The sequence below is a fragment of the Myotis myotis genome, unplaced genomic scaffold (genome assembly GCF_014108235.1).
Source record: "Myotis myotis isolate mMyoMyo1 unplaced genomic scaffold, mMyoMyo1.p scaffold_m19_p_10, whole genome shotgun sequence".
In the NCBI taxonomy this organism is placed as follows: Eukaryota; Metazoa; Chordata; class Mammalia; order Chiroptera; family Vespertilionidae; genus Myotis; species Myotis myotis.
The window spans coordinates 53,656,407-53,683,992 of NW_023416314.1; the positions used below are offsets into that span (position 1 = coordinate 53,656,407).

Sequence of the window (27,586 nt, forward strand, 5' to 3'; positions counted from 1 at the left end):
GCCAGCACTTTGGCCATTGAAAACAGCTCCACTTGGAATGTGAGGTGGTTGTATATTTAGCTGAGAAGCGAGGGGGCTGAACTCCACCATTGCTGGGCTCCTGTCAGTCCGAGGCCCAAGTATCCACAACAACAAGGAAAGAACAGAGCGAGGGGCCCGGAGGAAGGGAGGACAATTGAAGAAAACTGTCTAGACCAGGGGTGGGCAAACTTTTTGACTCGAGGGCCACAATGGGTTCTTAAACTGGACCGGAGGGCCGGAACAAAAGCATGGATGGAGTGTTTGTGTGAACTAATATAAATTCAAAGTAAACATCATTACATAAAAGGGTACGGTCTTTTTTTTCAATAGTTTTATTCATTTCAAACGGGCCGGATCCGGCCCGCGGGCCGTAGTTTGCCCACGGCTGGTCTAGACTTTCCCCAGCCCTCTCCTTCTTTCTGCTGCCTACAAGAGCCCCAGGCCCGGCCACAGTTCTGTCTCCACCTTTTAGTCCCCTATTCTCCAACCACAGAGGAAAGAAATAAGGAAGGAGTCTGTGCTGCCTTCAGAAAGTATCTATATACCTGATCGGCCAGTTGCCTTCCACAGAGGGAGGCCAGGCTGCGGCTTAGGCCCACTCTCCACAGGGACATCAGTAGGACATCCTGTGAGGGCTCCCAGACTGTTAGAGGGGGCAGGCTGGGCTGAGGGATGCCCCCCGAGTGCACAAATTTTTGTGCACCAGGCCTCTAGTTATTATATATGACAGACGCAAAATCTGAGGCCTCGGGAAGTAAAGCAGATTGTCCAAAAATCAAGCCACAATGTAAAGTCTTTTGATTCTTCCAAGTCCTTCTCCTATTTGTTGCTCCTTCATGCAGACTCTATCCTTGAATAATGTGCATGCTCCAGGATATTAATCAATCTTACCCAAAAGGGGCCACATGGAAATGAAACCACAGAGAAGATACTCCAGAATGACTAAATTACCTTTCTGGAGTGAGGAACTGTCCTCACTCAGTCCTGGGAGTGCTGGCTACAATCACACATGCACTTCATTCAGCAGCCATAAGCAACTGCTCCCAGCCAGCTGGGTCTCCTGCAGTGGCCCATGGGAAGGTCTTCCTGGGAGCTTCAAGCAGCCTCCCGGCACCCGTGCTGGGCTCCCACCATGCCTGCTGCTTTCCTCTCTACCTACACTCTGGCTCTCAGAAAAGCCAGAAGCTTCACGACCATCATGGCAGCTGCTCTTTTTGCAAAGACATCTCTGATTCCTTCCTTTTCTGCTCCACACAGCCAGTCACCCCCGATCTTGGATGATACCAGGCATCCAGTAAAAAGTGCCCTCTTCCAAACAGCAACCTGCAGTGTTCCCACGGAGAGAATCACTGCATCACAAGGGGGAATTATGTAACCACACAAACACTCACTTCTTCTAGTCATAATTCGGTGGTCCCTCTACTAACTGGACTGGGATCTTGGGATTCTGGAAGCTGCATCCCAACAAAATGGTCTGGTTTTGCTTCTTTAGAAATGACAAGAGCAATGTTTTCTCTTTATCTGTCTCAAGGGATGCCTGCCAGGCAAGGCCTCAGTGCTCAGTGGCTCAGTACATTGCAGGCCAAAAAAAGGCTAGAACTAGATGGGAATAACCACTGGGGAAGAGGAGTGACTACAGGGCTGGCTCCTAAGGCAGCCATTCAGGCACAACTCACTTAGCCTTCAAAGGGCCTGGTCGAATTCAGGCCTGCACCAAGATCAAAGAGGGCCTCTGAGCAGGAAGTCTAAGCAGCAACAACACTCAGAATCAAGCAGATGTGTTCCACTAGGGAATCAGCCATTCAGAAAAGGATCCCAAACAGTAACCGGGTCCAGGACAGACAGTCCAGTCCTCAGGCAAAGGGAGTGGCAAAATCCACGCCCTGCTCAGGGTAAGGTTCTTGAGCATGTGAAACTAGCAGAGAGGTCCAGCTGTCTGGATGAGGCCAAGCAGGAGGGAGATGTTTACGAAAGGCAAAAGGAAGGCCAGGGTTCATCACAGCCAAGGAGCCAGGCCTCCAGCAGCCCAACAAAGTCCAGATCTGGACTCTCAAGAGGCTCAGGGAAAGGAGAGAAGGGATGTGGAAAAGAGCTTCAGGAACAGCAGCTCAACAGAACCAAGGAAGGTGGGCAAGCGCATCAAACCAAGAAAAACTCAACAGAGAGAGAAAGAGGCAGGTTTGTCAGACTGAATGGTAGGAACACTGACATGAATATAAGACATCGTCCTTGCTATCCATTGGGTAGTAGTTGTCCAAGGAGCCACGGACAAAGGAAAGCAGAAGGACCAGCACATGCAAAGACCCAGAAGTATCAACAACACTATGATTTCATTGGTTCAGTACAGATAAACTGCAAGAGAGAGACCGGCGCAAGATGAGGCTGATATCGTGACAGGAGCAGGATCAGGAAGAGCTTCTTATGAAAGCTAGATATTTTGGACTTCATCCTGGACGGGAGGCCATTAAAAAGTAAGGGCGCCTTGGCTGGTTTGGCTCAGTGAAGAGAGCGTCGGCCTGCGGACTGAAGGGTCCCGGGTTCTATTTTGGCCAAGGGCACATGCCTGGGTTGTGGGCTCGATCCCCAGTGGGGGGCGTGCAGGAGACAGCCGATCGGTGATTCTCTCTCATCATCAATGTTTTTGTCTCTCCCTCTCCTTTCTTCTCTGAAATCAATGAAAATACATTTAAAAAAAAAAAAAGTAAGGGCATACATTCAACCCTACAACAATTATTTACTGAGCACCTACTATGTGCTGGGCTAATCAAGGTGATAGGGATACAGTGGTGAACAAGACCAACAATAATCCTGGAACTTACACTAATGCCATTCTTTGCACCCTGGTTGTGGGAATTACAGGTTGTGTGTTTCACCTACCCCTTGAGGGCAGAGGCTGAGCCTTATTCTCCACTATATCCTAAAGGCTTGGTTAAGTTTCTTCATATAGTACGTTTCCAATAGTGTTTGCTGTGGGAATGAGTGTTTTCTGTATTTTCTAAGAATCGTAAAAAAAAAAAAAAAAAGTAGGAGCCTAGCCCAATCAGATTTATATTTTAGTACATCATTTGGCAGCTGATTGGGGCAACTGGGAAGAGGCCAGACTAGAGAAAGGAAGTCTTCAACGAAGGGGCTGTCACTGTAATTAGGCAGCAGCTATGGAGGTCCAAGCCAGGGGAATAGAGGTAGTGATGGAGGTAGTGTCAGTTCCCCAGCCACCAACTCAGGCCCAACTCACTCAGCCTTCACAGACCTGCGTTTCTCTCATCAAACCACTGCAGCCTCCTTTAACCCTCATTGACTTCTGTTCCCTTTAAACCTCTGCACGATTTACTTTCACCCTGGAACGCCCAGTTTTCAAGGTCAAATGCAACAAAAGACAGCTGGAAAGCTCCCGGGCGACCCTGGGCACAGCCTGGGGCAGTCGTAATGCTGCAGAGAGTGGTGGTGACACATGAGGTCACTGAGACTTTAAATCAGAGCTGATGAATCTCCTCTGCTGCTGAGGGAGAGCAAGCCAGAGACATCCTTGCTGCCAGTGCCTGAACTGCCACGACAGGAATCCACACTGTCCGGCACCGCGTAGGGACTGGCTATGGATTGTCAAGCATCTGGGCTCCACTATTCTCACTGGCGCTGATTCTAAGAAGTGTTTGACACAAGATCCAATACGGGTCTGTATAGCTCCTAAGATGTCCAGTGACTGAGATGGAAGAGCGGCTCTGGTGCAAGAAAAGCAGGTATTATTACTTGCACTTGGGAGGTGAAAAAGGAAGGCTTGGAAGGTTTTCACTGGCCCAGGCATGTGGACTGTAGATGACAGAGCAGAAAATCCAACCCAGGTCTCACTCCACATTATAGAGTCTCTTCATCAGACCTTCAACTCCAGCAAGCTCTACAGTACAACATCATGAGTTAACCTCACATCCCAGTCCTCACTGAGGCTCTTCCTTTCCTCCTGCTTTTCTTCATAAGATACTGACCCAGACTGAGCCTAGAGAGGGCTCCAGGTCTCCCTCAGACCCAACTACCCCTAGTGATAGCCACAGCCCAGGCCCACATTCTGATCACAACTGTCCAGAGAGGAAGCTGTTGGTGTACCGCACTAGCAATGAGGAAAATGAGGGCTCTGAGAACAAGGTTCAAGGCCCTGCTCTGCCATGTACTATGTAGCACTGAGCTCCTGACAGCTTTCTCTTTGAGCATCAGTTTCCTCAACCCTAGAGTGATGGAGGCAACATCTGTGCTACCCACCACTCAGGGATCAGAGCCAGTAACCATGTCTTCTTCTGTTCCGGGCAGTTACCAGACTGTGCTGGGTGCACCATGACAGAGCAAACTAGTCCCTCCTTGGAGGACTCCCCAAACTAACCTCATCACGTCAGCAAACCATTTGGCTTTCAACCTAACCAGGAAGATTTAAGCCACCTAACAGGAGCTTTCACACTTTTTCAGCATACCTCTACTGATTATTTACTTTGTACCACGCCTGGCCCTAATTATTCAAAGTTACATGAGACAGGGTCTGCTCCCAAGGAACTCAACGTTTGATTTAGAGATGCACATATTAATAATTACCATATTACTAATAATACTGGATACTGTAGTGGGCAGCAACTTGGTCTTTTCTTTGTGAATCCTTGGCACCTTGAACTGTGCATGGCCCACAGTGGGATGCATTAAACATTTATTGAATAAATAAAGCTAAGATATAACTCAATGACAAAGAATACACACACTTCAATGAATGCATTTCTCTCCTCCACCGCAAACTTCTAACTTCACGTGTCCTCTTTCTATTTTACTCCTGTGCGGAGAGGAGAGAAACAGTGCCCTTCCTTCTTGTCAGAACTAGCCCATGCCCGGTGATTTCAGCCCCACCTCTCATCTCCATGGGGGCCCTGCTCCAGCTGCCACCACCCTTTTGCACCTTTACTCATGCTTTTTCTCTCTTTTTCTCTCTAATCCTTGACTGCAGCCTCTGACACATTCCAGCCCCTCAACCTGACAGAACCCACTCGAACCGGCTCTCCTTTCCAGTTCCTGAGTTTGTCCTCATCCTCCTTTGACCATGAATCTCCTGAAAGAGTCGTTCACACCTGCAGCCTGTCTTTCCTAGGATCCTTTCACTCCCTAAGCCCCTGACTCAGCTTCTCTCAGAGGTGACACCAACCTCCCATCACCAAACCCCATGGCAGGCCTCAGTCTTCAGCCTCCCTGACCTCCCTGCTGAAATGGCCTTGGCTCTGAGACGCTGCAGTTCCTGGCTGGCTTGCTCCCTCTCTTGTCAATACTCGGTCTTTCTCTAGCTGCTCTTCCTCTGCTTTCCTCTTAGCGCAGTCCTTGCCAAGGCTCCCCTGCTACTTTACATGAGCTCCCTTGAGACCTAATTTCATGTCAATGCTTCCAATTCAAAAGCCTTTCCAGTCACCACCCGCCACCCACTCCTGCAGAATCCAACAGAACCAGAAGGACTGAAAGTGTAAGAAAGAAAAAGTCCCCAAGGGCACAGGGAAGGGATGGGATCAACATAGCCTCATTGTCAGACTCTCCTTTCAGCCTCTGTCACATTCTGCTTGCCTGCCATGAACCTGCCTGAGCCCGACTACTAGCTCACAAGCCCCTAAGCCAGGAACTATTCCACTCTCCTCTGCTTCCACCATTCTGCTCATGGAGCGTCCAGACAGACAGGCATATGTAAGCATCTGCTGAATAAAAGAAGGAAAACCAAAGATGATGTGTGAAAGCGCTTGGTAAATCATGAAATGCTGCAAGGCGGACCATAAAAGCCTCATCATTATGATACTGTAAGAAATTTCTGGGTTGTCTCAGCATATTCTGGGGTCTGCTCTCTGGCTCTGCAGGACGTCTGATGCCCAAATGCCTGAAAACCCAGAAATGCCTGCTCCTGAGCTGGCCTGGGATTGAGGACTACAGACAGCAGGGAGAGAGAGAAGAGGAGCAGAAGAGGGCCACATGGCTCCAAAACCACTTTTTTCGTTCACTTCTCACTTATTGTCAGGGAACACCCACTACGCACCTCTGAGGTGCTGGGAATTATTCTAGACACTGGGAACCCAGCCTTGAACAGGACAGATAGGCCCTTGCCCTCCTGCAGCTTGTGTTTCAGTGAGAAAAGGTGATAAATATAAGTAAATGAGAAAACAGCAGGTGGTAAACACGTGCTTCTGTATCATAGCCTTTTACCGTCTCTTTCGAACAACACAGCCCTGTCTCTCCTGCGTGTTCACACAGACAAATCCAGGCCACTGCTTTGAGGTTTGTTGTGGGTTATTTCTCCTGTTAGGTCAGCAGCGACAGCACAGATGTGTTAGCTTTTCTAATCCCCAATGAAACAGGCTTTGGGTGAACATTTGGGGAGGCCCCAAAACCTGCTGCACCTGGGAGGTTTGGGCTGCCCGGGCCTGTGGCCTCAGAGACCTCCTGCTCCTCTAAAAACTACGTACCAGACAGCAACTTGGAAATGCTTTTCCAGGCTGCGTTCAATGCCGCAGAGACCTCCGGACTCAGCTGATTGCTGGTGGTAGGTTTCTGTGTTATTTAGGGCACTGAAGTCCCACAGTCTTGACACAAACTTAAAATTAGAAATGCATTAAATATAGGGAAAGAGGAAGGTCATTCAGGAAAGGCAGCCTCCCGAAGGAGCTGCAGGACAAAGACGCCCTGGAAACTTCCAGGTTCATTAATGGGTTTTACACAGCATTCAAGTGGTATTTCTCCTTCAGAAATAACACTGTGGAAAGCGTAGGGGACTGGCTCAAACCTCAGCTAACACAGCTGAGTGAGTGACTCTGCAAACTAAAAATAGCTCCTTTCCCACTCGCTCTGACAGATTTCACTTAGAACCTGTGCACAGGTTGATCCTCCAACAAACAGTTTTAGTCCTGCAGCAAATGAGGGCGGATGGCATCTGGGCTTGACAATTACCCAATCACTGGCTCCACTCTTGTTTGTTTCTGCATTTCCTGCTCCGATGGCTGCGTGTGTGCACACGTGCACGTGCACTTGGTGCTCCTCACCCAAACGTGGGCAGAATTTAAACCAGCAACATGACTCAGGGCCATGGCTGCAGGCTGAGCCCAGAGCAAAGCCCAGAGCAGCCCGAGTCAGGCTGCTTACCTTGGGTCTTCTCCTAACGCCCAGCTGGCCTCTCTGGGCCTCAGTTTCCTCAGTCATGAAAAAAGGAAAACCTGTTCTGGCCTCCTTCACAGCACTGCACTGGATCAAACGAGATCACATATGTGGAAGTTCTTTCCTTCAGACAGTAGTCCTAGCGGAAGGATGGGTGGCAGTGCAGGGGCAGGCTGGACAGGCAGCCGGGCTGCAAAACTAGGCTGGACCATGGGCAGGATCCCGACTGTGCCAGGAGGTCAAGCAGATTCAGAGTCACGGTTTCAGTTCATGTTGTCCCTCTGCTGAAAGAACCCAGTTCAAGTAATACTTCCTTTTGTTAGTGTCTTCAGAATAAGTCATCCCATCGTCACTGCTCCCCTGAACTAACACACCTCTGAGAGCACTTTCACTCTGTGCAGTAAGGAGTTATTTATGTTCCTGGAAGTTCTTGCAGGGCAGAGACGTGGACTCTTTATCCTCGTATCTGCTTCCCCACCCACCACCGCTGTGTGGCCAGCATGGTGAGCAGGAGGTCAGCGCACACAGAGCCAGAGGGGGTGGAGGGCGGGGAGGCCAGGAAGATAGTGTCACCAAGGCCTGCCTGCCCCTGGCAATAAGGGCAGAGCCACAGAGATGAGAGTCAAAACCACACTGCTAGTCCTGGGAGGACCAGGCGGGAGCATCCTACTAAGTCCCAATGACCTAAACTGGAACAGGAGGCCCTGGGGACAAGGAACAAGGGCAGAGAACAGAATCAGGGTAAAGAGGCAGAGCAAAGCTCAAGTGGCACTGAAGCCTATAACTTCTCGACTGGTTGACATGCCCAAATGTTAACACTGGTTAACATGCCAGGTTAGCACTGGTTAACACAGTGGAGCCAGCAGCTAGGGATTAAGTGATGTTGGCTGTGACACTGAGGGACTCGAGAGGCAAGAGCATTACAAATTTAAGGAGTGATCATTTATATGAAATAAGAGTCACAGATGGAAGGGACTCTTAGATCTCTAAGAAACATGAGGAATCACATGGTCTAACATCCCCACCTACATGGGGGAGCTAGGGGTGCAGGAGGAAAGAGCCCTTGCACAAAGTCATTTAGTCAGGACAAAACCAGACCTAGAACTCAGGTCTTCTGACTCTGATTTAGACCTTATCCCTCAGAGGCTGGCTGTCCACCTTCAGTAAAGCAGGTCTCCTGATGGGTCCACTAGCACACCAGGTGCCCAGCTCTACCTGCTTCAGAAGCTAGAGCCCTGCCGTGCCCACTAAGTGAGCACAAACACTTCTGTCCAACTTAAAATGCAGGCTTCCACCTACAGACGGGACTTAGAGCCAATATTCCACAGGGAATGTGCAGGTAGCAGACCCACGTAGGGCTGGGAAAGCAAAAGGCTGTGTGGTGCGTGCTTGCTGTCAAGAAGCAAACCTGTCCACACACACTCTGCCCTAACACATGCAGGGGGGATTAACCCCAATCGCTGTGCTACCCCTGGAATTTTCCAAGCGTGGCTAGAGAGACCCAGGACCTGAGGCAAAACTGACAGTGCATGAAACACACAGTCGTCACCACTGGAAGAGCATTAAAGGAAGGCCCACCAGAACTAAAATCTCAAAGTCTTTCTCAGGCCAGAAATGAGACACAACCCCGAAGGGAAAAAATGAGACTCTCAGGGAATCAGAAACCCTGAAGCCCAGACTTCCAGAACTTTCACCCAGGGGAGGATACACGTGTAAAAGGGCATATGCAACTTCACTTCATCTGTACGGAAATATGTGAGCTCCGAGTACTTCAAGTCTAAATCCCCGCCCCACTGTTTAGCTACAGTGTGATCCCAGGCCAGTGACTCCCCAGTCTGAGCCTTTGTCTCCTTACTCGTAAAGCGGTGATTATAAGCTGTGTCAGGTTTACTGTGATATATAAAGCATTAGCACACGGCCTGGCCCGTAACAACCACTGGCACGGATAACATTGTGTTTATTTGTTTTCTTCTGCTCACAGGAAGGGATGTTTATAGCACAGTGCAGCTCTATCTACCTGTGCTTTCCCCTCCTGCCAGCTGTCCCACTGGACCTGTCTGGACAGACATTCTGCCTGAGGCCCCAGCCCAGACAGCTTTCGCCTCCCTCAGCTTATTCTTTGGACATAAAAAAGGCAACTGGTCAGCTATGGGCCACAATCAGGTCCTTGAAGATCTGGAATCATCAACTTAGTTCAAGGCTGTTCCTGTCTCCCCAGGTGTCCCTGAACCTCCCCGGCCAAGCCTCTGCCAGGGTAACACTTTGCCTTTTCCAAGGTGAGCAGGGCTTGGAACGGCATTTGGGCTTGACATTTCCTCCTAGCAGTTTATAGCTGCCCACACTGGCTTGGCTCTGGGCCTCAGGCAAAGACGGATCTTGTAGGTCAGACCTGGACATCAACAGTGGAGATAATTCCCAGCCCCAGTTTACCAACAGAAAACAGCCTGGAGTCCGAGCCTGTAGTGAAGTCAGGGAGTATACACACCAGCCACCAAAGACTGGAGCAGAGATGGAGGGGAGCACTAAACGGAGCTGCCACGGGCTCAAGCCGACTCCTCAGAGTGCCCTGTAAGAAGCTAAATAAGTCACATCAATGTCAGGCTCTCACAGTGCTGCACATTGTGGCCACCACAAGGTGTTAAAGGCTTCAAAGGAGAAGAAGAAAAAAGGCCCAACAATAACTGAGTTCCTGCTATGTGCCAAGAACTTTGCAAGTAATCCTCATTAATGACCTTCTGTGGTAGGAGTTATCATCCTCATCTTGCCAATAAAACCAGAGACTCAAAAAGCTTCATGAAGTCCTAGCTGGTTTGCCTCAGTGGATGGAGCGTCAGCCTGTGGACTGAAGGGTCCCGGCTTCAATTCTAGTCAAGGCACATGCCCAGGTCATGGGCTGGATCCCCAGTAGGGGACATGCAGGAGGCAGCTGATCAATGATTCTCTCACCATTGATGTTTCTCTCTCTCTCTCCCTCTCCCTTGTTCTCTGAAATCAATAAAAATATATATTTTTTAAAAAGCTTCATGAAGCCTCCATGGCTTTGCTCTGCGACCTGACCACAAAGTCTTGGCAAAAGAGCCCAAAGCCTATATACCAAGCCTCAGACCCTGAACAAGCTAAGCAGACAAAACCAGCTTGAATGCCGCATTCCCTCACTCACTACCAGTGGAAGCAACTTCTTCCAAACACAAAGCAGAGAAATACAGCGGAAGTCATAAGGATACTCATGGCCTTTGCCCCTGCAATTTCATCCCCAACTTTGTATCTTCAAGAAACAATTCAAGTATTCAGTGCAGAGTCCACCACAGTGCCACCTCCCCCTCCCCCCGAAAAAAAAAACAAGAATATGATCTTGCACAGCCGGCCTGGCTCAGTGGTTGAGCTTCAACCCATGAACCAGGAGGTCATGGTTCAATTCCAGATCAGGACCCATGCCCGGGTTGTGGGCTCGATCCCCAATAGGGGGCGTGCAGGAGGCAGCCGATCAATGATTCTCTCTTATCATTGATGTTTCTATCTCTATCTTCTCCCTTCCTCTCTCTGAAATTAATAAAGACATATTTTTTTAAAAAAAGGATATGATCTCCATGTCCAACATTCAAAGAATGATTTGGAAAATCCAAGAATCTTCCAACCACATAAAAGCCATTTAAAATGATCTTATTGACCAAGAAAAGCAAAGCATGTGATAAAATAAATAAGACAGCCCTAGCTGGTTTGGTTCAGTGGATAGAGCATTGGCCTGCGAACTGAAGGGTCCTGGGTTCGATTCTGGTCAAGGGCACATGCCCAGGTTGCTGGCTTGATTTCCAGTAGGGGGTGTACAGGAGGCAGCCGATCGGTGCTTCTCTCTCATCACTGATGTCTCTCTCTCGCTCTCTCTCTCTCTCCATTCCTCTCTGAAGTCAATAAAAATATTTAAAAATAAATAAATAAATAAGACAATACAAAACATTATAAGTAATTCTGTAAAGGTGTAGATGCAAAAAGAAATGTAGTTGTGTTAAGGTGGTAAGTTATGGTTGGTTTTATTAAGTATTATTACCATGTCCAAATTGTCTCTATGGTGTTGTTTAGTGCCTTTTCAATTAAAGATAAAAAGAGACAGAGAAAGACAGACAGACTCCACACGCAGCACTAAGGAAAGGCTCGGAGGACCAGGGCTGGGATGTGAAGCAGGAATGGAGATCGTCCTACATACCCGGAAGCAGGAGGCCAGGCAGGCCCTGGGGGAAGGGAAGCCCTCTAGGTATGGAGAGGGTTGTAATTAGTCTGATGCTAATTACAGAAGTCTCACTAGCTTATTAATTTTTTGACAGACTCTGAATGAAGACTGAATTCCTTTATCAAGCCAGCTTGAGTTCAGAGGCACATTTCCTGTGTGGCCATCCTCATTCTTCTCAAAAACTAAGCCTTTTTTTTTTTTTTAAGGGCAGCAGTAAAGTAAAATTTAGTAATAGAAACACACACCCTGGAGAAATTAAGACTCCTGCCTCAAATGTAGAAATTCAAGACATTTAAGGGAACTACAGGGGCTTGAATGAGCAAATGAGCTGCAATGCTTTCTACACTGGGAAATACAGACAGAAGTGCAGAAATGCTTAGCTCAGAATGAAAGGCCCCCTGGTCAGGTTCCACCCCATCTTCCTGATATTATCTCACATTCGGCCCATAGACACCCCCTTGCTCCAGGGGTCCCCCAAACACTTTCTTTACCTTCCTACCCCGTGACTGTTCAAGCTGGTGCGCCCACTTGAAAGTCCTCCTCTCCTAGCTGCTTGCTCACATCTGACCATCCTCACGGCAGGGCTCGGAGGCACATCCTCCTCGAAGCCTGACCCAACCCCTGCACCCTGATGCCATTTCTCACTCTGGAAGTGAACCCAGAGTCCCTGGAACCTCTCCAAAGGAGTTACACACAGTCTGCCTTGCAGTGGCGTTAGCTGTACAACTGCCTTTTCTACCACATTAAACCACAAGCAACCTGAGGCAAGGACCCTTCCAGATTCCTGCATGGAACCTGACATAATGTCTGGAATATGCGCACACAGTAGGCCCTCAGTAAACGCTTCGCTGAAAGACAAGGAAAAGAGATGCACCGCATCTTTGCAGAGTCACTCCTACCTCAGTTGCTCCAGTTAAGCAGTGCAGAGACGAAGGCGTGCTCTCCCATGGTCTCGAGCAGGGGAGGGGCGAACCCTGCTTTTCTGGTCTCCAGCCTTCCTCAGACTCCAACTTCCTCCCTAGTTGACCATAGTCTGCTCGGCCCCAGGTAAACACCTTGCCAGTTTCTAAAAACAAACATTATTTGCGTTAAAGCTGCATTCCACAGCTCTCATGGGTAGGCACTGAATTAGAAGAGAAAGCATGAACATTTGTTTGAGTACCAACTACTATGTACCAGGAGCTTTCCTATCTACCAGTAAAGAAAGCACGGGTATTCACTTTTCTTTTTAATATTTTTAATTAGTTTTTAGAAAGAGAGAAAGGAAGAGGGAGAGAAAAAAAAAAAATCCATCAGCAACTTCTTGCACATCCCTCACCTGAATGGGAATCACAATGGCAACCCTTTGGTGCATGGGATGATGCCCAACCTATGAACCACATCAGCCAGGGGATGGGTGTTCACATTTTACAGGTGTGGGGAAACTGAGGTTCGACGAGGTGAAATACTAGTAACTTGCTCAAGATCCAATCAGTGGTGAGCACCAGAGCTGGATTCCAACAGGCTGATTCTAAAACCCACCCTCCTGCATGTTAACAGACATGGACATGACTACGGGGGACACCCACCCTCGCTTCATGGCCTACCTACCCTCTCCTCTCCCCACAGCCTCCCTGCACGTTGCCCACATGTCTTGTTCTCAGGCTCTCCTCTCTCTCTCACCCAATCCAGGGTCCCATCGGCCACCCTGAAGTTCCCAGGCTCCTGACTTGTCCTGTGTTACAATCTCTTAGGTCTTACTCTGAGCTCAATTAATGGCCAGTTTCATGTGGTTTCCCCTCCATGTAACAGAAGAGGGCCTTTTGGAGTTTAAGCTCTTACTCAAAGGAGCAATCCTAAGTCCCCAGGCAAGTGTCTATGTGTGCTAGGGAAGGGAGTAGAGAAGGAAAAAACACACACACACAAAATCATTTAGAGCCCGAAAAGCATTCAGTTCCCCAGATGCACCACCTGGGAAGCCGGCCAGTGCTGAAGATGATTGAAGAAAATGAAGTTTGGAGAAAGAGAAATGGCCTCTCTTCTCCCAGATAAGAGAAAATTCACCAAATTCATTCAGTTGTACCAAGTGGCGCATTTGTTATTTCAACAGAAATGCAAAATCCGATGAGGCATAGATTATTAACAGATTCTCTGCAATAAATATGCATAGCCATGTGCGCTGTATAAATACTTTATACATGTTTATTTTAACAAAGAAAAACTTTGCTTACGAGACAAAACACCAAGTAATGCATATTAAATTCTAGACGAATCTACTACATTCTCTGTGTTTAGTATCAAAGCTTCATCCGGCCCCACACTCAACATATGGCTTATAGTGTCAGCTAAAAAACAACCAGACTCGCAGGGGAAATGTCAGAATATCACGGGGATGCAGGGCTCTGCGGGGATACGATTCTCAGGATCCGTCTGCTCTTAGACTCCGACAGATGCCAAGAAGTGCACCGGAACCTAACTTCTGAGCTTCTTCAAAAAGGAAGCAAAGTCTGGGCAGCCCATGAAGTAGCACCTAGAGGCCTCACCTGTGCTGTTCCTTTTGCCATGGATGGCCTTTCCTTACATCACTCACCTGGTAAATAATGGCTGAAACTTTACAGTCCAGTTCATGTACCACCAGTTCGGTGAAACCTTTCCTACGCCTCAGTTCTCCACAGAAAGGGTGAAACCCAGCCTCCCATGAGCCATCTTTATGATTGTACTCATCAACTACTATGCTCCCATTAAACAGCCGAGAAAATTAAGGTTCAGAGAAGTGACCAGCCCAGGGTCACACAGCTGGGCCACCTCTCCTTCTACAAGCCCATGGTACCTCTCTACATTGGTTGTTCATACTGGTATGCATCATGGGTAACCACTCAACACTCTTCCTTCGTTTCTGTAGGATTAGAAAAAAAAAAAAAAAAGCCTATGTGCCCCACACCCAGAAAGCATCCAAAACTGGCAAACTGTCCCTCTACCTGAGCTGGCTGATATTTACAACCAAACTGCCTTAGCAGGGAGATTCCTACGCAGCCAGAGGAGGAGACCATGATGTAAGTGACCCTAGCACCCCTCTGCTGGGAAAAACTGGCAGGTTGCTATCTGCAATTCTACAGAAGAACTGTGTTATCACACACCCCATAATGAACCCTTTCTTATCAAGTAAAACATCGTAGAACCTTCTCTGCTATTGATTACTGATGTCCAAGGCTGCCAGGAAATGGTGCCGCCATTATGACGTCTCCAATAGCAATTCAACCATTCTACTTACAGAGCACTTTTCACCTTCAGCGTACTTTACAAAGATTAACTAATTAATCCTCCTGCCCCTGGGGAGGCCATAGACATTCTATTAGAGACAAGCCCAGAAGCCAGGCCGACTCGGTGCCCAGCCTTCAGTCTCCAGCCTGTTTGCGCAGACAGGCAGGCACACTCTCTGAAGCTGTTTCCCCCAAAATACATTCTGCATCAGAAAGCTCACAGAGGACATAGGAGACACTTTTATTTTTTCTTTTAAACAGACACTTATGGACCACCTCCTAGGTGCCGGCAGATTCATAGACACTCTCTCAATTAATCCTAGTAATTCTGTGACACAGGGATCATGAAGTTTCTTTTACAGATGATGTGAAATGACCTGAGAGAGGAAATGACTTGGTCAAGTCAAAACAACCAGCAAGTGGCAGAAATGAGATCTAAACCTGTCCCTCGGACTCCGGGACCAATAGGATCGCTAATGATCGCACAGCTGCTGCCATGACTGGACAAGCCCTGGCTGAGAAACAGCGCTCTGACAGTGTTTGAGGAGGGGAATACCAGATTAAATGGATCTGTTCTGTGTACCATCCAGCTTTCCTCACTTCCCAGGAGGACATGCAGAACTCTGGACTATGAGTACTGAAATCCAGGCGTTAAACATAAGGATTATGATTTTAGGTCACCTCGAGTCAAAGAAAAGAATAAATCCACACACAGATGATGTTCATTACTGCACTGCAGATAAATGTCTGCCTCGGGCTGAAGCACACCATCAAATCTAAGGAGACTCAGATAAAAAATGTAGCAAATGGCATCTTTTCCTTAGAGTAAAGAATTACATATTACTACCATACAATAGAGAAACATTAATGTCACTCAAAAAATGTAGGCATGTGTCTCCCGATAAATGATGAATGACAAACAGCTCAACATAAAGTTAGCAAGCAAAACCTAATTCAAAGGTATATCCATGTGAGAATTAACAGAACTATGGAGCCAAGAAATGTACATGGCAAAGGATCCCAACTCCAAGTGGAAAACAGCAGGGGCCAAATGAGTAGTATTGACAATGAATGCCCAGGGAGCTTGAAGGAAGCATTTCAAGCTACAACGATCCTGGCAGGCCTGATGGAACAAGTGGCATTTAAGGTGAACTTCTGGATAGAAATAAAAGGGAATATGAGAGAGAATCTCTAGGAAGATTAGCAATGACAGAAATTGAAAGACACAAGGCGGGGCAGGTGGAGAGTGAGAGTCGGGAAATATATTTTCCCTATCAGTGAAATATTTTTAACGTATCACAATGTGTGTGTATTCATTTATTTATTAAAGTATGCACTTGGCCCTAGCCAGTTTGGTTCAGTGATAGAGCGTCAGCCCTTGGACTGAAGGGTCCCGGGTTTGATTTCAGTCAAGGGAATGTACCTCGATTGTAGGCTCAATCTCCAGCCCCAGTCAGGGGTGCATGTGGGAGGCAACCAACTGATGTGTCTTTCTCATATTGATGTTTCTCTCTCTCTGTCTCTCCTCCTCCCTTCCATTCTCTCTAAAAATTAATGGAAAAATATCCTCAGGTGAGGATTAACCAAAAAAAAGTATGCACTTGTACTGCATACATTTATCAATTATAAATGTACTCTTACTCAAAAATATACAGTGTAAAGCATAGTCAAATAAAGAAAATTTGAGAGAATTAGATTTTTTTAAAAAACATAAAAGAAGTCCATTTTCTCTTCCCACACCCTGGCAATTGCTCTTGCATGCTCAATTTAGGGACTACGGCTAGACAGACAGACCATGGAGAGACTTCAGACTTTTGAGCAGGGATGGGGCCTGATGAAAGGAATGTTTGGGGATGGTACATCTGGCCAGAGGGCTCCAGTAATAATAACATTCCTTACTAACACTCCCATAGCATCTACTAAGTGCCAGGCACTATTCTAAGCATTCTGTATATAGTATCCAGTTTATCTCTCCCAACAACCCCGTGAGACAGACACACTTACCTGCCCCATTTACTGACAGGGAACAGGGCACTTACCTTGTTCCCAGTGGTAGGAAGAGAGGAGGGGCCAAGGGGGGAGGCAGGGAGGCAGGGAGGAAAGAAGCCTATACATGCACACAATAACACAGTCTAAGATGCATCAGGGCTGAAAGGAGGGTTGGAATCAGATGGTGGTGAAGAGTGAAAATTTGTGAGGCTTGGTACCCAGTTAAAGATAAACAGCACTCTGAGACCAGGATTTCCAGCTTAGTGGGAAGGCGGGGATACCATTAAAAGAAACAGACCAAGGGGCAGAGATGCTAGACCAAGGTTCCCGGCAATGAAATTCATAAAATGTTATTTCATTTCCAAATGACTGAATTCTTCTGGGACCTTTGGCAAAAATCTTATCAAACAGTCAACATAAATAAAGAAGTAAAGGAGGAGGAAGACAACTAGGTTCACAGCCCTGGGGGAGGGGAGGGGTGATGCTCTGAGGTTAGAGCAGTGGTTCTCAACCTTCCTAATGCTGTGACCCTTTAATACAGTTCCTCATGTTGTGGTGACCCCCAATTTCATTGCTACAAATTGAACATAATTAAAGCATAGTGATTAATCACAAAAACAATATGTAATTATATATGTGTTTTCCGATGGTCTTAGGTAACCCCTCTGAAAGGGTCATTCGATCCCCAAAAGGGTCGTGACCCACAGGTTGAGAACCGCTGGTTAGAGGCTACTTAGAAGGGTGGGTGGATGGTGACTATTCAAAGGGGTAGCTTCCTTTACTCTCCATCACAGGGCTGCCTGGAATGGTGGTAAAGGCAGATGAAAAGCCACAGCTACAGGCACAGTGAGAAGCTGAGCTCTTCAGTGAAGAGGAATTTCTACCCTGCTCCAGGGAAAGGGGTCCTGAAGGTGACAAGAAGGTAGAGTCAGCATAGGCCACACAGTCAATCATACTGTAATAACTATGTATGGTGCCAGGGGGTACTTGGATTATCTGGGAATTATTCTGTAAACTATATAATTGTCAAGCCACTATGCCATACATATAAAATAATATTGAATGTCAACTGTAATAGGAAAATAAAATTTAAAAAAAAAAACAAAAATCTCAGAGAACCACATTCCTCACCTTGGTCGTACTGGTGTAAGTTTATAAATTAGAAGGACTGTTTGATTAATGTGTGTCTCCCGCACCACAGAGCCAGCTCTACAACAGCAGAGGCTCTGCTTTTGCTCATCCCTATACCCAAGAATAATGCCCAGCACAAAGTAGGTGCTCACTAAATACCTGTGGCCTGAATGAACAAATGACTCTACCTGCCTCTTGCTCGCCACTGTGGAACTGCATCACTCGCTGGCTCCTTCTTGAGGACACTATCCCACGTCAGCAAAATGGGACGAGTAACAGCGACCGCGTAGGGTTGTCGCAGGGACACTTTTGCATGAAGTGCATGACCCATAATAGTAAACGTTAGCCACTATTCTATTATTCCCCCAGACTGAACACCCCAGCCTTGTTACCAAGGATCTCTACAGTTCCACCTAGAGTTTCTACCAATTGGTCAAATCTTCTCAGCCAGCTCCCACCTAACAGTGTCTCAGGGTCAATTCAATGTCCCTACCGATAACTGAAGAACGAAGTAGCACTGAAGGCTCTGCCATGAAATTCTGGGTTTCTGTTAAGATTCAAGCACAGGCTCTGGCCCAGCAGAGGCCTCTGAAGTACTGTATGACACACATGAATTACAGCTGGAAGAAAGCAAAGAGGAGAGCAGTGGAAAAGAGAGGTGAAGCAAGGTGAGCCGGGAAAGGGAGGACTCATCCATCGAAGACTCAGGCCTGGGTCGTAATCCTGGCCTCTCTGCTAGGCTACATGACCTTGAACAGGTCCCTTCTCCGCCAGGGGCCTCGGCTGCCCCATCCATAAAATAAGAAGGCTGGAATAGAAGACCCCTGAGACATCTTCCTGATCTAAACTTTAATAAATAATGTCTAAAACTCTTCAGGGTCAAAATGAGCAGTGTATAACATAATGTTATTGGCGCCTTTGGAAATTTTAGTCTGCCCATGTCCTAAAATAAAACAGCTACTGTAATATCAAAGACCACTCAGTTCACAATCTAAAGAAAAATTGGGACTGGACTGCGTATCCTATTATTTTTTAGTAAAATTTCCCTAGTCCCCAAAGTCATATCATGAACAATATCACATAATAAAAAGTTTGGAATTTTTTTAAAAAACTGAAATTCTCAATCATGGACTGCCCAATTAAAAGGGGGAGAAGAGGCAGCAGCCTGCAAAGACAGAGTGAACAAAAAGGGGTAAGGGAGAAATTTATTGAGAGCTGACTGACTCTAACACTCTGCTTCTGGCACTGCCATTAAGTTGTATAATTTAATCAACCCTCATGATTGGTGTGAACAGGAAAAGAAACAGATCACAGAAGTCAAATGACTTGCTTAAGATCACAAAGCTAGTAAGTGGCAAGGCTGCAATAATAATGATAATACTAATAGGACTGTTCCATTTTCACCACTGACTTCAGTAGCTGTCAAATCAGAGCATCAGTGGCAGAAGTCAAGACGGACTGCACCCTGAGGAACTCCCAGGCGGCTGTAGGACTATCTATACCACACAGGGTTGGGGCTTCCCAGAAAAAAATGGATGCTTTCTGCTCCCAAACCAGGAAGCCCCAGTCCTAGTGTGTTTAGCAACTCCCTTGCCTTCCACACAGTGCCTCCCTCCAAATACTGTACCTATGTTCTTCAATGCCGGGGGGCTCCCTCACTTTGTCAAGGGCACATGCACTTCCTCCCTCCCGGCCTTGGGGTCATGCTGTGCCCCAGCTTGAGATGTTGGTCAGCCTGCAATGCTGCGAGGCTTGCTTGTTCCACCTACAACACCTGACTCAGATGCCATTGCCTCCCTAATGCATCCCATCATCTCTCTGTCAGAATAAGCCAACCCTGCCAGTAGAAGCCACTGGCATGGTGCTTGTATCTCTGTTCCAACAGCTATTCTATGCCACCAAATATAAGATTATTTGACATGTCTTATGTTGCCCTCTGTATTCATCAAGGTTCTCCAGAGAAAAAGAACCTCTGGGACGGAGAGAGAGAGGTTTATGAGGAACTGACTCACGTGATTATGGGGGCTGGCAAGTCAAAAATCTGCAGAGCCAATGTCCCCGGCCAAAGGCTCTCCATCAGGAAGAGCTGATGTTCCACTTGGAAAGCAAGTGAATTCTCCCTTACTCAGGGAAGGGTCCGCAGTCTGCCATCTCCAGGCCTTCAATTGATTGGGTCAGGCCCACCACACTAGGGAGGGCAATCTGCTTTACTCACTCCACCATGTAAATGTCAACCTCATCCAAAGACACCCTCACAGAAATACTCAGAATAATGTTTACCAAATATCTGGGCACCCTGTGGCCCAGTCAAGTTGACACATAAAACCAACCATCACATCCACTAAGGAGTGAAGAACAGTGAGCCTTTCTCTCTGTGTCCTCACAGCACCTAGTACAGGGCCTGACGCAGAGCAGGTGCTCAGTGTTTGCTGAAAGGAAAAGGAGCTATGGGCATCGCTCTTACCATGCCACCAAGGACAGCAGACACCATCCCATCCAACTCCCCAAAGAGAAAATAAAACCGAGAACAATGAATAACTTTTCCAAGTCACACAGACTACTCAGAAGCAAAGCCGGGCATTCACAATTTGCAACAAATCATTCCTGAGCACTTCCTCACTGCCAGGTGCTGTCCCAGGTGCTAGGGGCCACAGCATTGAACAGAAGAGACAAAACTCCCTTCCTTCACAGAACTTATATTCTAGTACGGGGAAGACAGACAATGGACCAAAAAAAAAACCAAACACACATAGAACACATCCCCTGGCATATGACTTAGGTGTTAGAGAGGAATGTAAAGTAGGGAGAGGAGACAGGTAGAGCTGGGGAGAGAGGCGGAAGCCCGGGACCTGCATGCAGCTCCCCACTCCCTGTCTGCAGCTTTTCCTCTATAGCAGCGGTTCTCAACCTGTGGGTCGTGACCCCTTTGGGGGTCGAATGACCCTTTCACAGGGGTCGCCTAGGACCATCGGAAAACACATATATAATTACATATTGTTTTTGTGATTAATCACTATGCTTTAATTATGTTCAATTTGTAACAATGAAATTGGGGGTCACCACAACATGAAGAACTGTATTAAAGGGTCGCAGCATTAGGAAGGTTGAGAACCACTGCTCTATAGCATCCGATCTTTCTGAAAGGAAGAATCTTAAATTTAAGAGACCTCAGCCAATGCTAACTACCTCTCAGGGCTGTGATGAAAAGGGAGACAATACACATGCATGCACTTCGTAAACTCTAAATGGAGGTGCTGGTAACATAGGATGACTATCACTCTTTCTCTAGAGTCAGTTTACAAAGAGCCATCATGTGAGGCTGGAACACGATTCCCGGTCCTGAGGGGCCTGCCCTGGCTGAGTGCAGGGCTTCCTGCGCCTCCACGGGCCCAGCAGCACATCAGCCGCCACTCACACCCAGCAGCCACTTGACACCAGAGAAAACTTCCTGATTGAGGCCAGCGCCTCTGCAGATGTTTCCCAAGTCATTTCACATCCAAACGCCAAAGCTTCTTCGCATCCTTTTAAACTCTTATTAATAACACTTTAAAATGCAGATTGCTGCCTAATCTTAGCTGCGTAATTAAAAAATATATAATCTTGCTTCTCTCCCTCCCAGCAAGAAAGGAAACTGTACCCCAGGGCTTCTGCAGCGAAGAATCACACCCTGCAGTAAAGCTGGTAGGAGGCGCAAGGAGGGAAGGCAGTGGGGAGAGTTGAAGCCAAGAAGTGAGGCTAATTCCTTAATTTTAGAGAAAATGAAAATGAGGCTGAAGGAGGGAAATGATTTGCCTAAGGACACACATGTATTTTGGCAAAGCCAGAACCAGAATCCCAATTTCCTGCTTCCCAGTAGACTCTGACTTCTGCCTCGTGGTGTGGAGGAAACGCTGCTCACCAGGGCTCATTCGCAGCGCAGAGCCCATCAGTCCGCTGACGTCAGGCCAGGGAAGAGGAGATGAGGAAGACAGACTGTAAGTTCCTGGAGGGTAGGAATCTTACCTATGTGACTCTCCTTATGCAGTGAGCACTGTTCACCTGGAGAAACAGCCATAGGTTTCAGATGTTCAAGGGGATTGTGGGAACGGGGTTCAAAGTTCTTTACGTTCAACTTAGATTCACAAACTGTCACAGAAAAAAGGGACTCCATGGCACCCTAACCCAACCATCTGCTTCTAGAAGGGAAAAGTGAGGCCCAGTGAGGAAAGTGACTGATTTATCCAAGGTCACTTAGTGAGTTAGAGGGAAAGCAAGACCAGATCCCAGGCCGCCCTGACTTCTAGTACATTCCGTCCACAGCTTCTCAGAAAAATACCCCCAACTCCACAGGGTTCTCCCCTCCCTACCTAGAACTGCTGTCCCTGACCCAGACTTCAGTTACTGCCCATTGCAAAAGATCATCAGCAGTTTCCATCTCTGTGAAGTTACAAAACAAGCCAAACACTGCACCCAGCTGTTGTTGAGGCCGAGTTTTCCACTGATGACGATGACTCACAGCGCCCGAGCTGGAGGCAGGAGCTGGGAATGAGACTTAGCAAGGGAAAGCCGCAGTTCGCAGTTCGCAAGCACGCCTGGGCCTGTAGAGGAATGCTTGAGTTCCTTCAGTAAAACCCCAGGACCTTGCTGTGGGAGCACAGCGCCCCCTGCAGACCACCATGAGGCCGGGCAGCAGCAGGGCCAGAGACAAACCATAAACTGGTGCCAGCCATCCTGCCAAGCCCACCAAGATATCAAAGCTGTTATATTAGCAAGCCAAGAGATCCCACCCCCCGCCCCCAGAAATATTATTTGCATCCTCAGCTTCCAAAGAGAAACTGGGTTTGGTGCATGGGAGGCCCAGATTAAGAACTTCAAGCTGGGGAGACAAAGGTTGGCCCCAACCTTTTGGGGCCAATAATTCACCCAAGGGCAGGAGCAAGGAGGGGAGGGAGCCTATCCTGGGATGTCAGTTCACGGTCAACTAGTGACACTTCTGGACAAGACTTTGGATGGCTCCTCTCAAATTTCTTCTAGCCCCACCCTTGGGAACTCCCAGGGTCCTCCTGAGATGTGGGTATAAGAGACCTATTGGAGACCTAACAGAGCTGCACTCATTGAGTAGGAGAGCTGTTTCCCACCCCCAAACGTCAGGACACTTCAAGGGAGAGAACTGAGCAGCAGAACAAGGTTAGAAGAGTCCATGGAAGTGACGATGTCCACTCCGCTGTCAATGGTTTGGGATTTGCCACTTGTTTCAAGCAGAACCACTAAGCAGAACCAGAGTGACCAAGCACCCACCAGGTAAAGAAAGATAATCCGGGGGCGGGAGTCCCAGTAACTTCAATCAGGGAAGGGGGACGCCTGGGATCAGAGTCCACTGTCAAAGCTGGTGGGCTGTGTGACAAGCACTGACATTATATTCAAATTGTTCATCTGAAGGAGCGGGGCCTTGAGGTTTGAAGGGCCGCCAGTCCAGATCCATGGTGGGACAGACTGTTTCCTTCCACATCTGCTAATTTCCCTCCCACTAGGCTCTCTGCTCCCATCTGCCCCGCAGGCCCCAGTAGAAGCCCCTTTTACCAGCACCCACCTCCTGTAAAAACCTAACATGGTTTGAGACTCCCTCTCAGGGCCTTCCCCTTGAGTCACAGTGAGGACCAAAGCCACAGAGCCTTCCTTGGAGAGGCTGACTTCCTCCCAGGCCGAGGACTGGAAAAGGCATCTGCTACACAGGATTTTTCATTTCATAGGATCAGCTCCAACCAAATCAGCAGAGCACTGTTACTATGGACCATCTGTCAGGACCCGGAAACAGCTCTGTTACATAAAGGGGCTGGTGTAATGAAATTTGTTAAGCTGGATTCTTCCTCTAGAGCAGTGGTTCTCAATCTTCCTAATGCCGCGACCCTTTAATACAGTTCCTCATGTTGTGGTGACCCCCCAACCATAAAATTATTTTCGTTGCTACTTCATAACTGTAATTTTGCTACTGTTAGGAATCGTAATATAAATATCTGATATGCAGGATGTATTTTCATTGTTATAAATTGAACATAATTAAAGCATAATGATTAATCACAAAAACAATATGTAATTATATATGTGTTTTCCGATGGTCTTAGGCGACCCCTGTGAAAGGGTCGTTCGACCCCCAAAGGGGTCTCGACCCTCAGGTTGAGAACTGCTGCTCTAGAAGAAGCCCTTGAAGTCTCTCTTGGGAGGGGCCATGTGGGGCAATGGAGGGGCACAGGGAAAGGGCCCCATGGGGCCCTAATCCTGGCTCTGCATCCGTTAGCTGTGGGACCATCTCCCCAAGCTTCTGTTTTCTCAAATTTCAAATAAGGATGAAATGGTCCTTCCCAGCATTATAATTCCACGACGTAGGATTTTTTTTCCCACCAAAATGGCAAAAAAGTAGGATTATGCTGATATTATTTTTGTAATAAAAAGAGCAGTGCCTTCATATGTGTGGGCTTAAAAGGGAGAAGTGGGGAATTCAGCCACGGACGCTGGGGCTGGCTGGAGGAAGTGAACAGAGAAGAAACCGAAGGTGGAGACGTCTGCCAGCGCAGGCAGGAAAGGCCCAAGCAAATCTCCAATGATTTCACTGGGAAGCAGAGCTGTTCGTGAGCCCCGGCCTGTGCACGCGGTAATTTCCAGTTTACAGAGTGCTTTCCTAAACAGGACCTTCCTGGAGCCTCACAACACCCTCGAAGCTGACAAGGTGACGCTGCTGGCCTCCATTTCCCATTGGGCAAAGTGCGGCTAAGACCTGGATAAGGTGGGTCCACGGCTCTTCACCGCTCTTCAGTCTCCTCACATTTGACATGGGAGTGAGCCTTCCTCGGCAAACTATAAGGATGAAGCAGGTGATTTTTTTAAAGGCCTGGCGCAATTCCTAGCACACAGCACATCCTTGATAAATGCAAGGAACCCTTCCCCCACACCTCTGTCTCCTCAGGGTGGGCGGGGACAGCCCCACAGGGGCTCATCTTCAGGCTCCTAGGAAATACTCAAGCTGGAAGGAACATGGTGGCTCCCTGCGTGACCTTCCCTATGGCCCAAGACACCTTCCCAGGAGGCAGACCAATGCGTCAGATGACTCCAGTCCCTAGTGATCGAATGGATTCTAATAATCACCCCAGCTCAAAGGGGATAGGGCTCCCCCAAGAATCCAGAGTACCTCAAAATCAGCCAGAGATAAGAAATGAAGCAAAAAACAAGCATGAGGTCAACAGGAAAGCCTCTCCTCCCCTGCTCCTGTGTATCACCCTCCCCTCCCACACCTCAACTTCACTGCCCCTTCCATTGCTCACAGAATAAAGCCTGAATGAGGACGAGTGGCTATGATACTCGAATGTTTCCAGTCCCTTCTCCTTCTGTCTGGTCCCATGTTGAGCAAAGTGCAGCAGGGATGCCGGTCGGCTCGGCGTGGCTCAGTGGTTGAGCACTGAACTATGAACCAAAAGGTCACAGTTCGATTCCTGGGTTGTGGGCTCGATCCCCAGTGTGGGGCGTGCATTAGGCAGCTGATCAATGATTCTCTCTCATCATTGCTGTTTCTATCTCTCTCTCCCTTCTTCTCTGAAATCAATAAAAATATTTTTTTTAAAAAAAGCGTGTCAGGGTGTACTTCCCACTTCTATACCTTTGTCCTCAGTATTTCCTTCTGCCTGGGAGGTCCTCCCCTCACCTCTGCCTATGCAATAAATGTTTGTTAAATGAAGAGGTGAAGGAATGAAGGAAGGAAGGTGTGATTGAGTGAGTGCCGTAACATATCCCTGTGCGGCAGACAAATTAAGGATTATGATTCTCATTTAACAGATGAGGATATTCAGGCCCAGAGAGGCTAAATGACTTACCCAGGATCACACAGCCCAGGATCAAGCAGCCAAATCAGAATTGAACCTGGCTCTTGAGGACTACTTTGACCACGTCAGGCTTCCTCCTGAGGTAAAAAGTCACTCTCATATTAAGAAAAAGCTGATCCAAGATTCCTCAAAATGGGCCACTTTCACCTTGGCACACACCCGAGAGCACTCTAAGGCACTGGCTGGCACTCCGATTATTGAGCGTTCCCGTGAGACAGGCAAGGTCCCTGAGAAAGGGCAAGCACAGTGCCATCTGTCAGGAGCCTAAAATGATGGTGAAATTACAGGCTGGTCACTTTGAGCTCACTTTCAGAGGGTTCCTGGAACAAATCAACCGGCCAGGAAAGAGGAAGAGGACTCCTTGAATGGAGGTGCCAGGGACCCCGAGCCCTTCCCAGACCATCTGTTGAGTTCGCAGCATCCTGCTGCCCCCACCTACTGTGGACAGATAGGGAGGCTGAGGACCCATGGCAAGGCCTTGCAGATGGGCAGAGACAAAGCTGGCCCCAAGCCCTGGGGCACCGGGCCCGCTGTCAGCCTCAGTGAACTGAGGCTCTCGGCCTGGGCTTCTCTGAGACGGTGGGAAGAGGGCAGGGCTGCAGCTGGGTCTCCTAAGCACAGTCACTGAAAATGCACAGCTTCCCCATGAAAAGTTAAAGCCATCCCATGGAACTATCCCAAACTGAACCTCTCCTCTGCGCCAGGGGAGGGCCAGGGATGAATACAACAGACCAAGTTCCTAATCCCGAGGGGCTCGCGGTTGGTAAGGAGGGAGTGACAAATAAGTAAACAAGAATGGCACTGTGGTTTCAGGCAGTGAGAAACTGATCTCATGAAAAATAAAGCAGGTGGGAGTAGACTGTGGCTGGGACAGACTGGTGGTGGCTCTCTGCAATAGGGTGACATTTGGGCAGAAAGCCATGGGGTGTGGCAATGGCTGGTGGGGATCAGAGATGAGCACTTGGGCAGAGGGGACCACCAGAGGAAAGGCCTCTTCTCAGACATAAACCTGACCTTACAGGGTTGAGGAGTATGTAATTGGCAGCACCTGGCAGAGCACCTAGTCCATGGCAAGTTCTTGGCAAAGACTGGTTCCCTGCCCTCCTCTGACCCTCTTGGATATTTTTTTTAAAAATTCGTTCAACAAATTGTGCTAACTTGTGTCTTATTGCAGCATGCCTCTGACAAGGCCCTGGGCCTGCCCATCTGTTGGGTGTAAAAGCTGTGACATGACCCTTGGCAAAGGTTCCGGCACAGCACAGCCTGACGGGAGGGCCTTAGCCTAGATGAGAACAGGGCAGACAGGAGAGCAGAAAAGGCAATGGACATTGCCCTCACTGCAGGTGGGAGGTGGACATCATTAGAACCAGACACTCGAGACACCTGGATCAAGGCAGAGCGTTAACTCCTGTCTCCTTCCCTTCTTACTTCTGGCTCACTGGCCCAGGGCCCAGGCCCTTGTCTCCTGACTCACCCATAGGGCAGCCAGCTAGAGGCCAAACCGATGGCAGTTCCGGTCACAAGCAAGGAGATAACTGAGTATTATTACCTTATGGTGAGACCTTAGGTAGCCCCCTTCCCTCTCTGGGCCTGAGTTCTCCCACCATAAAAGGAGAAAAGGGCCTGGGTGACCTCTGGGGTCCTTGCAGCTCTGACCTTGCTAATTCTGACTCTGGAAGCTGGCCCAACCCCCCTCTCACCCCCAAGGCTTTCTGCCTGCCCACTGCTGCCATCTGGTGGCCCTCCAGGGTCAACTGCACTTGGCTTTAACAGGCCCCTGACAAGCCCCCTTATTCAAATGCAACTATTTCTAAGAGTGAATCCTGCTCCTGCTTCAGCTTGACACACTGCACTTCTCCAAACCGCAGATCAATTGGTATTCACTGCCAAACTCAAAAACCAAAAATAACACCAGAACTTTATCTCTCTAGGAGAGATGACACACTGCAGCTGAGAATCTGACCTCCCTACTCAAAGGGAGG

General features: G+C 48.1%; 1 protein-coding gene across 1 annotated transcript in view; it reads right to left on the minus strand.

The window, feature by feature from the left end:
• Positions 1-27,586, minus strand: part of SERGEF (secretion regulating guanine nucleotide exchange factor) — a 200,408-nt gene that overhangs the window by 137,948 nt on the left and 34,874 nt on the right. Inside the window, 1 exon segment of the mRNA XM_036325582.1 lies at positions 12,295-12,461. Coding sequence (XP_036181475.1) covers positions 12,295-12,461 — 167 coding nt within the window.